Source organism: Chionomys nivalis, chromosome 2, assembly GCF_950005125.1.
Source record: "Chionomys nivalis chromosome 2, mChiNiv1.1, whole genome shotgun sequence".
Lineage (NCBI taxonomy): Eukaryota > Metazoa > Chordata > Mammalia > Rodentia > Cricetidae > Chionomys > Chionomys nivalis.
Window position 1 is genome coordinate 58,190,211 of NC_080087.1, and position 16,721 is coordinate 58,206,931.

Sequence of the window (16,721 nt, forward strand, 5' to 3'; positions counted from 1 at the left end):
CTCAAGAAAACTCGAGCATCTTTCTGTCTGGGTTTGAGGACCACCTCTAGCAGGAAGCTTTCTCTGTACTGTCACCTGTTATTCTACTGCTTTTCTCCTCTGTTCTTTATATGATTAAGAGTGTCCCATCATTGCTCCTTACAGTTCCTGTTTCTTTGCGTGTCCTTCTAGCTTGACATATGTGTATTAAAACAGAATTTAAGAGGACATATTTTTTTAAAACTGCACAGCAGTGATTTGAGAGCTTGAGGTACAGGATTGCATTAAGGAAGGGAAGTATGTTAATAGCTGTGGAAAGTTGTGATGGTGCAGCAGGACTGAGCCAGCCTTGTAATGTGTGGTGGCTGCCTGGCCCGGAGCTTCATCTTCTCAGCCCACCTACCAGGACTGCAGTCCTCCTCACTCTGCTCAGTTCACAGGAGGCATGGGAGCTCACACCTGTAATTGCAGCACTTGAAAGACAGGGGCAAGAGAATTGCCTCAGGTCAAAGCCCCATCGGGGCTAACCAATGAATTTCAGGCCAGCCCATTGCAGAATGGGTTGGGTTTCTTGTTTGTTTGCTTGGTTTGCTTCTGGTTTTACCCCCAAGTGTAATTTACAGACTCTTCAGAATTAATAGAATTTTAAATTGGTTATATATTTATATTAAGTGATTTTCTAGGATTATAAAAGGTGCAATATCTATTTGAATTGAATCAAAATGTTATTGTAGTTTGACCCATCTCTAGATGGGTGCATTAAGTTAGCCCAATATTCTCACCGAGTATCACGAAAGCCACTTCTTCAGATGCCCTATGCCACTTGGTTACATCCCTGCCCGCCGCCACCACCACGTTGTCTTTCTACAACAATGATAGATTTTTTTGTTGTTGTTGTTTCATTTTTTTCCCTTGTCTTAATGCTGCAGTACCTTCCCATTGTTCTTTGGGTAAAGATCAAACCTCTTGCCATAGAATATTGACCCTGCATGGTCTAGTCCCTATATGTGCCTCTAAGTCATTCTTGAGCTATGAACACATTTTTTTTACACTTCTTATGTTCCTTTTACATCTGTTCTTCCCTTGAATGTCAGCTCTGTCATTCCTTCCCCAAGGAAACCTGTCTTTTCTGAAGTAGATAATTCTCTTATGAATTTTTATGATACTCTCTCTCCTGTTCTTGTTCCTGGAAGCATTTATTATGATTGTGATTTTACATTTTATTAGTGATTGTTTCTATTTCTTCTGCTAGATCCTCAGCTCCATGACTGGCTATGCTTGCTATAGTACTTGTACTAGCCTAGGGCCCCGTGTGGCAGGTTTTGGGGTTCACTAGGTGAGCGAATATAGGAGTGATAAAACTTGTTTATATCAACTAAATATCAGCAGTTCTGCGGAGTTTTAGTGATGAGGGTTACATAATACTAAGCATTGCTTTCATTGTCAACACTGATAGCAGTGAAGGGCTTCTCACTTTTGTATTTGCTCCACTTGTGGAGTATCAAATAATGTAATAAAGTGAAGTTAGTCGGTCACAGAGTAAGGAAAACTCACAGATGTCAAATAGCCCATGCTTCTGTGTCACCTCAGACATTTCTAGTAACAAGAGTTAGGCATCACCAGAGGCTGCTGAGGTTTCTTAGTGTCAAAGTCTGTCCAACCGTTTCATCTCCCTACGGAAGCCTTTCAAGTGAGCAGTGTAAGCTCATGTGTTCTTTCTCTAACTCCTCCCCACAGACTATTTCAGCCATGTTTTCTGACTCGCCTCACACCATTACTCTCTCCAGAACACTCTTCCTCACATACACTCCGGCCCTGCTCCTCCAGCTACTTTTCCTGACACTGAGAACACCAGTGTCACCATTTCCTCCCTGAGAGCTACACATGTGACAGTCCAGGCTGAGTATCACCTATCAAAATGCTGGGGACCAGAAATGATTCCAATTTCAGAGTCTTTCAGATTTGGAAGTATTTGCATAGACTTTAAACTGGTTGAGGATCCTCAATCTGAAGTAGAAATGCTTCAAAACTCAAGATTTTTGTGACCTCTTTGATTTTGCCAGCTTCTGGATATGGTTCAGCTTTCCAATTTCCCTCTTTAATAGAGGACTAAGGTCAAAGTTTCCCACGATGACCTGGGTTATAGTAAGATTAGCACTAAGGTTGCAGGAACAAAGAGAAAGCAGCTTCTGGAAAGCTTCCTGTCACGTGCTACCAGGATTCCATTCTTTATTCCCGTCGCCCATCCATTCATAACTAGAATGGAGAGCTATTGCTCTGGTTTAGTGGAGCAGGATGATAGCCTCTGCATCATAGAACTGGTGAATGATGAAGACCTTGCCTGGATCCCACTGCTGGAGTGTGACTTAGCAGGTTTAAGCATACTTTTCTGACAAAGCAAATTTTGTTTGTGCAGGAGAGCTTGGAGTGTAGTGCTTTGATAGAGAGCTTGTGGAGCATTCAGAAAGCCACGGGCTCCAGTCTGGTGCCAGGAATAAAAATGAGAGTGTAAGTGAGTGGTTAGCCAGTGGGAGGACCCAGAAGGAAAGGGAACCGTATTACCAAGCCCACAATTAGAGTGTCACTTTAAAAACTTGTTAAGAGTGGGGTGGTGGTGCACGCCTTTAATCCCAGCACTTGGGAGGCAGAGGCCAGTGGATCTCTATGACTTTGAGGCCAGTCTGGGCTACAAGAGCTAGTTCCAAGACAGGCTCCAAAGCTACAGAGAAACCCTGTCTCAAAAAACAAACAAAAAAACAAAAAACAAATGTATTAAATTCTCCAGTTGTCTACTGAGCTTGTTGCTTCTGCACATTATTCTTCCCTCCTACAATTTTCTTTATTTTAGACAAAAGTCCCATTGTTCTGTCTTAGAAATTTGAGCACTGTTGTAGCCATCCTCTAGCTTGAGCTGCCCACTCATGACCGAGTAAGTTCATCCTCTTCTCTCTTCATTACCAGGGGCCTTGTGCACGACAGCCGGCATAACCTCCAGCTGAGGGGCCTGGTGGTACTGCTCATCTCCAAAGCAGCAGGGCCCAGCACGGAGAACTCCTCAAGCCAGAACTACGACATGGTCAGTGGGATATACTCGTGGTAAGTATTCTGGCATTGCTCTCTGGATTGTGAGCTACTGTTCAGCCCTAGTCATTTTGATTCTAAATCAAGTAAAAATAGAGTTGGGGCCCCTGAGGTGGCTCAGCAGTAAAAGTTCCTGTTTGATAAGCTTGATGACCTCATTTGGTACCCAAGGACCTAACAAGTGACTCCCAAAAGCATTCTCCCATCTCCACATCCACACACGGTGGTGTGCACATTACAGCAGCATCGTTTGGTGGACCTTTCTCCTTTTTTATTTTATTTTTAAATCTAAGTATTTTCAGTAGAAGGGGTATCCTGGGATTAATCAGTTTCTGTTTACTTTAAATTGATTTATGTTTATATTGTTAGGTTACTGATCATTTTGTGAGTTACTCGTTTGATCTTTCTAATACTGCTAGAAGAGTTGTCTACTCTTAAGAAAACAAATCCCAAAACCCTGAAACATTTTCTCATGTTACGTGCAGCAAATGCAGGAAATTCAGCCTCTAGATCACTTGTCTCCCAATTTCATTGTCCACCTATCTTCTCTCTTCCAAGTTCATTTCTCTTGTACATTAGTCTAGATATTAAATCGGTCTGTTCCCCTAAGATCCTCTGGTAAGAATGTCGGACAAGCTTGCAAGTGAAAACTGCTTAGATGTGTATCTGTCTTCTCCACATTGCTTCTGTGTTAGAGCTCAGAACTTTACCTTACACATTTTATAGGAAACTCTTGACCAAGTTTAGCTGAGATTACAAGAGGAAATACACAAAGGTTTAGAATGATTATTAGCAACACATTGGCAGTGCAAAGTAAATGGCTCACACATCTCCATCCTGTCCAGAATCCCATTGCTTTTCTGCTTCCTGACTTTGATCCTGCCCTGTTGTCAGCTGTCTGCTTGGACGTCTAGATAACTGTACATGTGTATAAGATGAACGTCAGCTATGCTTTATTGTTTCTCAGAGCCTTTTTAAAGTGCCACTCTACAGGTAAGAGTTGTTCATAAGTGAATCATTCTAAGGTTACAGAAGAGATAACCATTCCAAAGTTACAATTTATCAAAAATCTCCTGGATAGGAGGTGACAAAGTTGGGTTGAAATCCTGCTTTTATTCTAGATAGAAGGGGTTCTGTAATTCAGGGGTGCCTATCCATTTGTACGTGCCTACCCTATGGTGTTTGCTCAGGTTTCTACTTTCTTAATACCCTCTGAAACAACTATATTGTTTATCCTCGCCATACAGAGTCTGAGCAGTCTGAGCAGAGTTTTAAGAGAATAGATGCCCTTCAGCACAGAGAAACCTTCCAGATGAAGCTGTACATAGGAACACATACCTGCAGTCCCAACACTTAGTATACTGAGACAGGAGGATCCCATTGGAGGCCTGCCTGAGCTACAGCATGAAACTTTGTCTCAAAAAACTAGAAATCTTTTCAAATAATCTAAACAGATGTAATACTTGAGCATGTAGAATCTCAATTATGTTTAGACATATAATTCCAGGCTACTTTCTATATCAGTTGTCTGGGTGTTTTACACACTTGCTAATGTAAAAAAGTAATTTTGGCGTAGGCATTTGAGAAGCCACCAATTTGTTTCTGTACCACTGAAGTCAATTTGTTTGTCTCCTGCTTCCTTAATTATTCAAGTGTAACTTTTGCTGGAGGCCTGTATCTTTAATGCCGCAGTGAATTATTTAACATTTGAGGGAAGTACTGATTTGGGAGCTTTTTAATTTACCTCCAACTACTGGGGTTTATATTGTTGGTGTTTTTTTTCCTCTTTGGCTTGACTTAGATGTCAGCTAATGGGGCCTGAGTAAATTACCTAAGGGACCCAAAGTGAGTTAGGTGATCTTTTTTGTTTGGCCTCAGGATATAACTGGTGCTGTGAATGTGTCTGCAAACTTATCACATAATAGCTAAGAGACAGAATTTAGGCTACAATGTAATAAGTTTGGTTGGGGAAAAGGCAAGAGACCCACATTTGAAAAAAATGTGCTATAAACATCCTTTTGCCAGCAAGATATCAGGTTTAGAGTTTATTTCACCAATGTTAACTTTTTAAAAATTGATTCTAAGGCCAATAAAAAATATAACTGCTGCTGGAGATAGGGACCAGAGGTTGAGCATCTGCCCATCATGGTCTGGTCCTTAGGTTCAGGTTTCATTAAAAAATAACTAAACTTGCAAATGTCTTTAACCATAATGAGAAAACTTGAAACTTTCTATTCTATTAATGATAAGATACTTTTGTTTTGTGTATATAAAAGATATTTTTGTACCAAATACACTACATATTGTAATTAAATTGAGATTTTTCTAATGTATCATGATTGTTTAATTTAAGAAAATTGAGGTGGTTTTTGTTACTGTTAGTATTATGTTGGTAGCATGGCCTTGCTTTGGAGTTTAGGGTGGCCTGAAACTAGCTGTATTGTAGGGTGTTACTGAGTTCATGGTCTTCCTGCCGCAGCCTCTCAAGTGCGAGGAGTACTAGTGTGTACCAGCATAGTAGGCCCAGGTGGGTTTTCTGAATCGTTCAGCTTTCTTCATTGTTCTGTAAGAACCAACTCAATTTATTCTTTTGTAGCTAGCAGTTAAAAACAAACCACAAACTGTACGTGCTGGTACATGAGCTGGAACATGAAAAGCGAAAGCTGAGGCACGAGGACTCCTAGCACTTGAGAGTTTAAGACCAACCTGTGCTACACAGTGAGCTCAGAGTTAGCCCAAGCTATAGAGGAGACTCCATCTCACAAGACAAAACAATACCTGCAGACTGAATGTGCTTCCTAGTATACACTAGGCTGCTTGCCAGCTTCTCTTGCAGTTAACTGGGTTATCTGCCTGAAATCTAGGTAATGGGGTTTGAGCAAAAGTAGTATTATATCAACAATGTAATCCCAGTAATTTGGAGATAAATTAAAAAGCTCCCAAGTTAGCACCGCCCTCAAATGTTAAATAATTCACATCATAGATAGAAATCTCTAGGAGTGTTATTCACTACTTCCTAGTCCTAAGCATCTTGCAATGTGTTGCATGTTAAGCAGATGCTCTTAGCAGCCCATTCAAGGAGACGTTGTGGTCTCTGAACCACTCTTTGGAAGAGCACACCTGTTCATCCATGTCAGCACAATGAAGGAAGTCCACTTTAAGTGGATGCTTACTTGTTGGAGGAGGCCACTTGTTTGTTCCTGGCTACCCAGACCATGAAATCATCACACAGAAGCTGTATTAATTCCAACACTGCTCGGCCTATTATCTTATGCATATTTTTAGCTCACTCTTATCTCTTAAATTAGCCTATTTCTATTATTTTATATTTTACCACGAGGCTTGTGGCCTGCCAGCAAGGTTCCAGCTGGCAGCTTGCAAAATTTCCCCTCTGGCAGCTACATGGCGTCTCTCTGACTCTGCTTTCTTTCTCCCAGCATTCAGTTCAGTTTTCCCTCCTAGCTCTACTCTGTTAAGCCACTGACCAAAACAGATTCTTTATTAACCAATAGTATTCACAGCATACAGAGGGGAATCCCACATCACCTCCCCTTTTCTGTCTGAGTAAAAAGGAAGATTTTTACCTTTAACATAGTAATATTACATATAACAAAAAAGGTATCAAGCAAGAATTAATTATAGTTACAACATTTATATCTACTTTATCTTTTATCATGACTAAGGAAATCTATAATTACAGCTATCTATTCTTCAACTCTATCAAAGACTCCAGAAAGATATAATATTACCTAAGTAAACAGGAAGTGCATTGTAAGCAACTTCCAAAACTCTAGAATTGACAGAGACATCTCGCTGCCTGGACAGAACCCAAAGTTTTTCTGTATTGTTGGAGCATCTAATCTTTAGCCTATAGGCCCATAGTATCCAGAAGACTTTTTTATGAAGCAGGAAATTTGAAGATCTGTTTTGTCTTGTAATGGCAAAGTCCATTAGTTGCTTTCTTCTGTGTCCTGCAGAATATCTGGCAGAGACTTTCATGAAACAGAAACCCCGAAGAACTGTCTCACCTTTAGGCAAGTTCAGCAGTCATTTCTCTGGGTCCTGCATGTCCAGTTCATACAGCATAACGTGAAGCAGTCCAGTCAAGAGCAGTTTCTTGTGCAAATGGCTAACAAACTCCATAAGTAGCCTCTTTGATACCCATCTTCCTTTGGAAGTAGATTGGTGCTGGCAGGAGCAGATGTGTTTCTCATTGTCATGAAAAGTCCTAAGTTCTTAAAACATTTTAAATGCCATATTTTGAAGGTCTCTGAAAGATTTGAAGAATACCTATCTAACCAAAATATATCTCTATATATCTAGAAAATCTAACATGATTACAAACTTGACTATTATAGATGATTATCCCTTAACCTATATTTCTTAATATACATTGCATTTTAAATGAATTGCACAAACACAATGCTTTAATCAAGAGCAGAAATACACATACCAATGCAAATCTATAACACTTACTCTGTTAGCAGCAACAGGTGCTAATGTTGGGTTAATGCTATCACTGTACTGTTGAGCCCTTATTCTCGGAAACTTCTTAATCTTGCTAACTCCCATTTTGTGTTCTCTGCCCTGTAAGCCACCCATTCACATTTCTGCAGGTCTTCTTTTCGTGCCATCCATTTCCACTCACCAGTTTCAAGCCTTTGCTACCTCATTTCTAGATTTTAACCACAGTGGTCTTTCTGGTCTTTGTCTCTGAATGCTTCTCCTTCCAGTTTTACCTTTCAGGTCTTGCTGAGTATAATACCCTTATCCTGCTTTGATCATTCATCCAGCAGCTGCTAACTACTCTCTATGTACCAGAGGCTGTACATTTTGCAAGCAATATAAACTGAATACTGTGTATTGTTTGCTCCCAGCGACCTTAGCTTCAAGCTAGGGAACACATAAGTGTATAGACAACTCCAATGTAGTCGTGTATGGTGGAACATGCCTATAATTCAAGTACTTGAGAAGAAAAGGCAGGAGAATTGTTAAGTTCAAGGCCAGCCTAGGCTATATAGTGAGTTTCATGCTAACCAGGGCTACATAGTGAGACCTTGTCTCAAACAAAACAAAAACCACACCAGGTGTAATTCTACCTTATGACTCTGTAAATCAAGTATGGACAGAGTTCTGTGGGAGAATTAAGAGTGTAGATAAAAATGGGGAAAAAGTCTTGTGAAAAGGCCACTTAGGCTTCAAGTAGAGGACTTAGAAGTAAGCCGTGAAGATAGCTAGAAGGTCATCAGCTCTAGGAAAGCAGACGAGTAAGAGGCACAGTGAAGGGTCTTCTCTAGGCAGAGGAATTGAGATCCTGACTGACCAAAGACATGGAGTATAGAAGTACCTAGGGGAGTCCACAATAGTGTGGACTTCTAATAGACACTCAGTTCATAGTTGATACATCAGTGATTATGAATTTATAGAACTGAGGCTAACTTCATTATATGTGTTGTGGCTTGAATTGTTATCTCAAGATTTATATGTTGAAGTTTTGTCCCCTAGTACTTCACAATATGACCTTATTTGGAGGAAATACCTTTTTTCCACAGGGATAATCTAATTAAAATGAAGTCACTGAATTAAGCCTTAACCTAATATAACCAGAGTCCTTTAAAAGGAGAGCTGGACACAGACTCACATACAGGGAGAATGCCCTGTGAGCCTGTGAACTCTAGATAGGCATCTGCAAGCCAAGGAGAACGGGGTGGAACAGATTCTTCCCTCACAGCCAGGGCAAACTCAGACAGTGAAAATGAGATTCAGTGGAAAGGAAAGCTGAAGAGAGACTGCAAAGAACCCAAAGAGTTAGGGTTCTATCCAGAGAGACAATGAGAGGTACCCAGAAGGCAGCAGAGCAGACCTGGAATCTGGAAAAAGACAACAGCTGCCTTGATGTATACTTTAGAGAATTTGTTATTGTTGCTGTTTTTAACATTTCTTTAGAGAGGGTAGAGTATGTCGTGACGTGTGGCGATCAGGGGACAACTCTCCAGAATCAGTGGTCTCTTTCTATCATGTAGGGTCCCAGGCATTGAACTCAGGTCATCAGTCTTGGCAGCAAGCACTGTTACCTGCTGAGCCATCTCTTTGGCCTGAGAGGGTGTTTTTCAGAATCAAATGAGGGCCAGTGAGAGGGTTCAGTGGGTAAAGGCCCTTGCCATGCAATCCCTTGCACCCCTATAAATGTGGAAGGAGGGAACCAACTCCATGAAGTGATTCTTTGACTTCCACATGTGTACCATGACTTATGTACACATGTACACACATAAATAATAATAACAATAATAAATTTTAAAAATTTTTAAAGAAATAGATGAAAGTCAAGCTTGGTGCCTCATTCCTCTTATACCAGCAGTGAGGAGCAGAGGCAGGAGGATAAGTTCCAGATCAACTGGGATAGATAGTGAGGCCTTATATAAGTTAAGTAACTAAGGACTGACAATAAAGCCCAACGGTAAAGCACTTGCCTAGCATTTACAAAACCAAAAAAAGCACGCAACTGATTCACAAAAATTAGTCCCTAATAATACCAGAAAAGGAAAGGTAAAAGAAGAGAAGGGAGAGGAAGGAAAAAAGAGTGCAGTGATCCCAATAAAATATGTGTTGTAGGACATAGCTAGAGTTTGCTTAGAAGGTGATCCCCTGGTGGGATCTTGGGTAGAGCACTTGCCTATTATGTGCCAGGCCCTTGGTTCCATCCTCAGCGACACTCTTACGAACATGCACATGCACATATGTTGTCAGGGTTTCTGTCTCACCCAGTCCTTGTCCTGCCTGGTTCCTATAGTCCTTAAGTCCCAAAGAAATCACACAGAGGCCTACATTAGTTATAAACGGATTGGCTCATTAGCTCAGGCTTCTTATTAACTCTTATAACTTAGATAGCCCATTATTAGCCTTTATTCTTATCTATGTTAACCATGTGACTCAGTACCTTATTCAGCGGGACAGTCATATCTGGCTTCTTCTGTGGTCAGGTCAAGACTGCAGAGGAATGGGCTTCCTCCTTCCCAGAATTCTCCTGTTCTCATTGATCCACCTCTACTTCCTGTCTGGTTGTCCTGCCTGTACTCCATGCCTGGCTACTGGCCAATCAGCGTTTATTTAAAATATAATTGACAGGATACAGACCATTCTCCCACACCACACATACACAAATGCACACTCACCTTTCTCTGTGTTTCTCTCTCTTACACACACACACACACACACACACGAATGATTGTATGATGTGAGGTCTGAGAGAAAGAGAATCAGCCAGAGAGCCAGAGATTCACAGGAGTAGCCTGGCAGTATTTGAGAGGGAAAAACAGACCTGGAAAGGATGGTTAATAGAGATTTTACTGCAAGCATGTGACTAAATAATGCCTCGACCATACTCGGACCCGTTGTGTCCTCTAGCTCCATCCTTTTCTTTCCCACCAGCATTTTCCAAACTGTGTTCCAGAGTTTATGGATGTAACTAGATGTATTGTTGAGTGAAGGTCAGTCAAATAAGCATGTGCTAGCATGCTAGGTCAGAAACAGTTGAAAAGATTTTTCTGTTTCAGAATACTCAGGAGTCTCTATGGACATACGCTATGCTCTATGAATTCCTAAAAAGATATCTTTTACTAATTATTTGACTACAGAGCCATTTAAGCTGTCAGCTGTGTATCTTGTAGAATGTTGCAGAAGTTTGGGAAATGTTATTCTATTTCGGAATGCCTAAGCTAGAATCCTATTGGGAATTCTATGAGGCAGAAATATACTTTCCTTAATGAGAAACCAAGTCTAGAAAAGCAACTTTCTGAGTTGCCACCTGATGGGGCCAAATAAGGAAAGAAATGTATGCTGATAAATTGCTTGAGTTTTTAAAACTGGACCCAAGTTTCATCGCCTACTGGTTATGTGACCCTAAACAAGCTAGGTGCCTTAGCTTCCATTCTTGTCACTGTGGTGAAATGATTAGACAAAAGCAACTTAAGGAAGGGATGTTTTTGTTTTTGTTTTAGCTCCTAGTTCCCATGGCAAGGAAGTCGCAATGGCAGGAGCTTGAAATAGTTGGTCAACATTATGTCCCCAGTTAGAAGAGAGTTGTAACTATACTTGCTAGTTCATGGCATTTAAGTCTTGGCCACAATTCAAGGCAGTCCTCACAAGCATGCTCTTTCAGGTGAGTTAGATTTTGTCACCTTGACAACACTAGGTCTCATTTTAAGTAAATTCTCTGCCTCCTTACCGCTCTGCTGGTTGTATTAGACAAGGCATGGTAACACTCAGGACCATAAGTTCAAGGACAACCTGGACTACATAGTGAATATCTAGGCCTACATGGTCCAAATAGTGAGACCTGTGTCGTATTTCTTTTTTCTTTTTTTTTTTTTTTTTTTTTTTTGGATTTTCGAGACAGGGTTTCTCTGTAGCTTTGGAGCCTGCCTGGAACTCCCTTTGTAGACCAGGCTGGCCTCCAACTCACAGAGATCCGCCTGCCTTTGCCTCCCGAGTGCTGGGATTAAAGGCGTGCACCACCACCGCCCGTATTTCTTTAACAAGTATTGTCCCTTATTACTTCCAATCCCTGTCCTGGTGTTCTGTGACTTTTATCAAACTGACCACTCTACAAGGGCAAACGCTGCAGTTATCTTCCACACTTTTATATTTAACAAGTGCCTCGGACATTGTGTCCATTTAAATCTTTTTTTGGATGACTATATCTTCATTATAACATAAATGTTCTAATCTAGCCTGAAACAAACTTTTTTGCACATGTTTTGCCTTTTAGGCAAACATACCCTATTATATAAGGCAAAATATAATACAGCATTTAAAGAAAGGAAAGTAGAATATCATGAGAAGTGATACAAGAGACCAAAGAGATGATTTAGTGTTTAAGTTGCTACTCTTGCAGAGAACCCTGTTTCTATTCCCTCTACCCACGTCAAGTGGCTCACAACTTCCTTTCACTCCAGTTCCAAAGTGATGGGGAACCTTCTTTAGCCAGTGACTCTTAAGAGGCTGGACCAGAGAAAACCGCCAGCTGCCCAGGGCTTACTCTCTCTCTCTTGGCTGGCGCTCTCTCTCTCTGTCTCTCTGTCTCTCTCTCTCTCTCATTCCTGCATTACACACCTGTGGTTGGACTTCTCATTCCTGTTCTGTGAATTTGTCCCTCATAATAAAGAATTATAATTGAAAAGAAAAAGAGGAAAAATTGAATGGGATAATAGGTAGTTTAGTGTAAACTTACACTAATAATAAAAGTAAGTAAGTAATAAAGTGAATGCTTGTGAGCTATTATTTATGGACAGTTTGTATTGGTATAGATTCTCATATATTGATACAAGTTCAAATTATATTTGTTATTTCTGTTTACAGTATTTGTACACTTATGCAAAGTTATTTTGTCAGATTATATATAGGCATGTTTCTACCTCTGTTTAAAACATTTTGTATATTTATACAATTTTTAGGGTGTATTTATATATTTCTACCTCTGATCAAGATACTTATACATTGTTTACATTTTGAGATCATTGTCCTCATTACACAGTTGTTTACAGATTAATTAATATTCTGATATGAAGTCTTAATCTTTAAGTTATATAGATATTAAGCATTATAGGTCCATAGTCATTCATGTTTGTTATACTTATAATCAGATTAATTAGGTTCTTTAGCTACATAGAGATTGTATTTTACATAGATAGGTAACCTTCAGCCACTTCAAAGATCTGTAGAACGTGGTATTTAAGTAACTTAGGATTCTGTTGCTGTGAGACACAATTGCTCTTGGCAGGACGGATCTATTCCTGAGAGAGTGTTGAGCACCAAAGACTTTGGGTGATTGCTCAGGCAACCAGTTGTCTCTGTCATCTACTACACATTTTGGAAGCTGCTTGATTGCACTTCCTGTCTGCTTAAGTAATATTATCTCCTTTCTCAGGCCTTCAGTGGGGCTGAAGATTAGATAGTTGTAGTTGCCATCCTCTTATGATCCAGCCAAGCCATTTCCAATGCAAGATTTAGACTCCTTAGGATAGAATGTTTATTAAAACATTTAGCATACATTTCTTGCTTAATATTGTTTATGCTGGTTGTAATCCTAATTTTATACTTGATATCTGTTCCTAGTGTATATAGTTTTGTATTGGGTTTGGAACTCTCTTTTTAGACAGAAGGGTAAAGGTGATGGGGAGCCTCCTTCAGCCAATGACCTTTAAGAGGCTGGACCAGGTTAGGGTGTGACCTTTTGGGTACCCAGAGAAAACCACTGGCCCACCCAGGGCTTGCTCTCTCTCTCTCTCTCTCTCTCTCTCTCTCTCTCTCTCTCTCCTGCATTACACACCTGAGGTTGAACTTTTTGTTCCTGTTTCGTGAGTTTGCCCCTTATAATAAAGACTTATAACTGGAATCTTTTGGAGTTAGCTTGGGATTCTTTGACTCGCTTCCTCACCCCCATTTTCAGTAACACCAAAGGATTGATGCCTCTTCTGGCCTTTATAGGCACGGACACTGACATATACATACCCTTCCACTTCATCCCCACACATACATAATTAAAAATAAAATAATCATTGTTTGAGAATAATACATTTATTAAATTTTTTCTTATTGTTGAGATTATAGTAGATTATTCCTCCCTTCCCTTCCTCCCATATACCCCTCCTTACTCTTTCAAATTATGGCCTCTTTTTTCATTAGTTATTATTTATTGTTATATGCATATATATACATATATATGTACTCACACAGACACAAACACATATATAGTCCTAAATATAACCTCAGTCTGTATAATGTTGCTTGCACGTATATTTTGCAGTACTTCTCATTAGGTCTCTTGTTCCCGAGGAAGAAAGACTATGTCTCCTGATCTGTAAGCATTCCTTAGTCGCCTTCGTTCTTGGTGTAGAGTTGAGATGAGGCCTTGTGGTCTTTCCTTCATTCACTTTGGCGTGTCTATTGTTGTCCTTTTGTTAAGCTCGTGTTTAGGCAGTCATGTTGGTGAGACATTATGGTGTATCTTCTGACATTAGTAGGAGACACAATCTCACAGCAATTCCCTGAGCCTCTGACTGTTAGAATCTTTCCACCCATTTTTCCACAGTGATCCCTGAAAAGCACCTTGGATCCCCTGGAGCTGAAAATATAGGTGGTTGTGAGTCGTATAACCTGGGTGCTAGGAATTAAACTTGTGTCCCCTACAAAACCAGTGCATGATTATAACTGAACTCCCTCGCCCGTCCCTTATGGCGAGTTCTTGAGGCCCAACAATACCTTGCAATATATATCACTATCTTAATCTTAATTACTTCAGTTAAAAACTGAGTTGAATGAAGAACTAGTAGTCATGGTGTTACTAAAGGACTATAAGGCTGGTAAGGTGGCTTCATGTGTTCAGGCATTTTCCATACAAGCCTGGTAACTGAGTCAGTCCCCAGAAGCAAAGTAATGGTAAGGGGATAGAACAAAGTGCAAAGTTGTCTTCCAACCTCCTTATGTATGGTGTGGTGTGCACACCGCACATATCATGCACACATATACAATAATAGTAATAATTAATAAAGAATTTTAAAGTGCTATAAACATACCTGTAAGTCAAATCTAGAAAACACCTTAAAATTAAGGTACTGATCTTAACATCACTCTCTCCTCTATGCAAAATGGATCAGGTTGAGGCTGGAGGATGAGGAGCTACAACATTCAGGGACTACTTGAACCGCTCTTCATTTATGGAGAATATTTAAAAACCAGAATGAGCCAAGGTGGTTTTTTTAACCTTCAAATTTAGGCAATTGAACTTGGTCTCAGCTGTAAATATTAGAATTATAATTTGCTTTTTACCATATTACTAAGTAGCAGGTGATGACTTCTAATATAATAACAATAGACTGTGATTGTCAGCCTTTGCCTTCTTTCCATACATTAGGATTCTTCCAGTGCTTAAAAATGCCAAACATAGCTAAACGGAATTTGCCTTGGGGACTGATAAAATTAAAAAGCTTCTTGAGAAATTAAGATTAAGCAAGAACGTGTTGATAGTATTATTTATTTAGAGTTAACTATATAAACATAAGTAATATTGAAATATTATAGTAAAATAAAAAATAGTGCTTGAAAACTATTATAGTGGTTGTTTCCTTAAAATCATGTGTAAATGTGTAAATTTACATGCGAAAGCTCGGAGTGGTGATGACTGACTGGTCCAGGGGAGCCGGGAGGGGTCGGCACAAGTGTGAGGAAATATTTGTGCTATTTTAGTTTTTAAACAGTATACCCATGTTATTCTGTATACTTAAAAGTGCATCTAAAAATCAAAAGAAAATTGTATTTCATGGTTGTAAAACAGTAAAAACCAATGTAAGAAATCTATCCATTTTCATTTGAAGAATCTTAAGGTGGACAACGTAGCACATACCTATGATCCTAGAATTTAGGAGGCTGATGTGGGAGAATTACCACCGCAAATCTGAACCAGCTCAGGCTACCTAGCAAGATTCTGTCTAAAAAAAAAAAAAATCAAAACAAACTGTCAAAACCAAAACACCCCCAAAATTGAGTGTGTATTATTGACAGTGATTTCAAATGATTATGAAATCACTTATTGACAGTGATTTCAAATGATTATGCTGGATAATTTAACTTAATATGGGCTTTTGTAAATGATTTCAAAAGATACCTCTGCTATTTTTCAGACCGATTGCAAGAAAACATGAGCAGTTTGATTACATATTCCTATTAATGGTATTCTACTTACAGCAATAAAATGCACATACAAATCTAGCAGTATTACTAATTCATTACAAGCAGTACTTATTTTCTTCATTAACTTTTTATTGTTATTTTCAACTTACACAGCATGCACAAATACGGCAATTACATGTTGAGTGGAAAGGGAAGGCGCTTTATGTTCAACATTCTGTACATCAGACGCCATTGCCTTGCCAGAGTGTCTGGAAAAACACAATATAAGATCAGCCTCTTACAACACAAGTATAATTAACCGCCAAAAGCAGGCGGGCTAAGCTACTAATGTACTCATCCTGAGAGTTAGTTGATCATATATAAATTACGCCATATACATTAGCCTGACCTACATTACAGCAAAACTGGGCTGCATAAATGTATTGGGGTTTTTGATGCTAAGAGTCTTTAAGTCTTTTTCTTAAGGGAATGTTGTCTGCGGACTATTAAGAGGCCAAAGCCAAAGGTGATACCCAGTTTCCAGGTCTACATCTTAAACAGCATTTACTTCCTGGTGTCTAGTGCTTAAGAACAGTTCTAATGGTCCTTTGCTTATGACCATGTATAAATGTGTAGAACAGGATCAAGGAGAGAGCCCAGTGGTGAGAGCTGTGTCTGGGAGTAGACCTAAACTGTTCTGTATAGAAAGCCTGAAATTACTCCAGATGCGTACTATTATGCTTGTAATCAATCCCTTGGGAAACTGAGGCAGGTGGTAAGAAGCTGTCTCAAAACCAGTGTTTTTAATGGAAACCTCTATTTACTAGCTTTATGGCTTAATGTTCTCTCTGATCCTTTAAGCCCAAATTCAGAGCATCCCCAGTAGTAAGGTGAGTGCCGTATGGTTGAACTCACTTAGGAGAACACAGAGAAGAGGGGTGATGATGGAAGTAGAGCTGCCTATAGAGGGGCAGTCTTGTTCCCCAAGTTAGGGA

The 16,721-nt window shown here is 39.7% G+C and overlaps 1 protein-coding gene across 1 annotated transcript in view; it reads left to right on the forward strand.

The window, feature by feature from the left end:
• The window catches only part of Pdss2 (decaprenyl diphosphate synthase subunit 2), a 250,710-nt gene that overhangs the window by 79,147 nt on the left and 154,842 nt on the right, over nt 1-16,721 (forward strand). Inside the window, exon 2 of the mRNA XM_057761660.1 lies at nt 2,941-3,075. Coding sequence (XP_057617643.1) covers nt 2,941-3,075 — 135 coding nt within the window. The remainder of the gene's footprint in view (nt 1-2,940; nt 3,076-16,721) is intronic.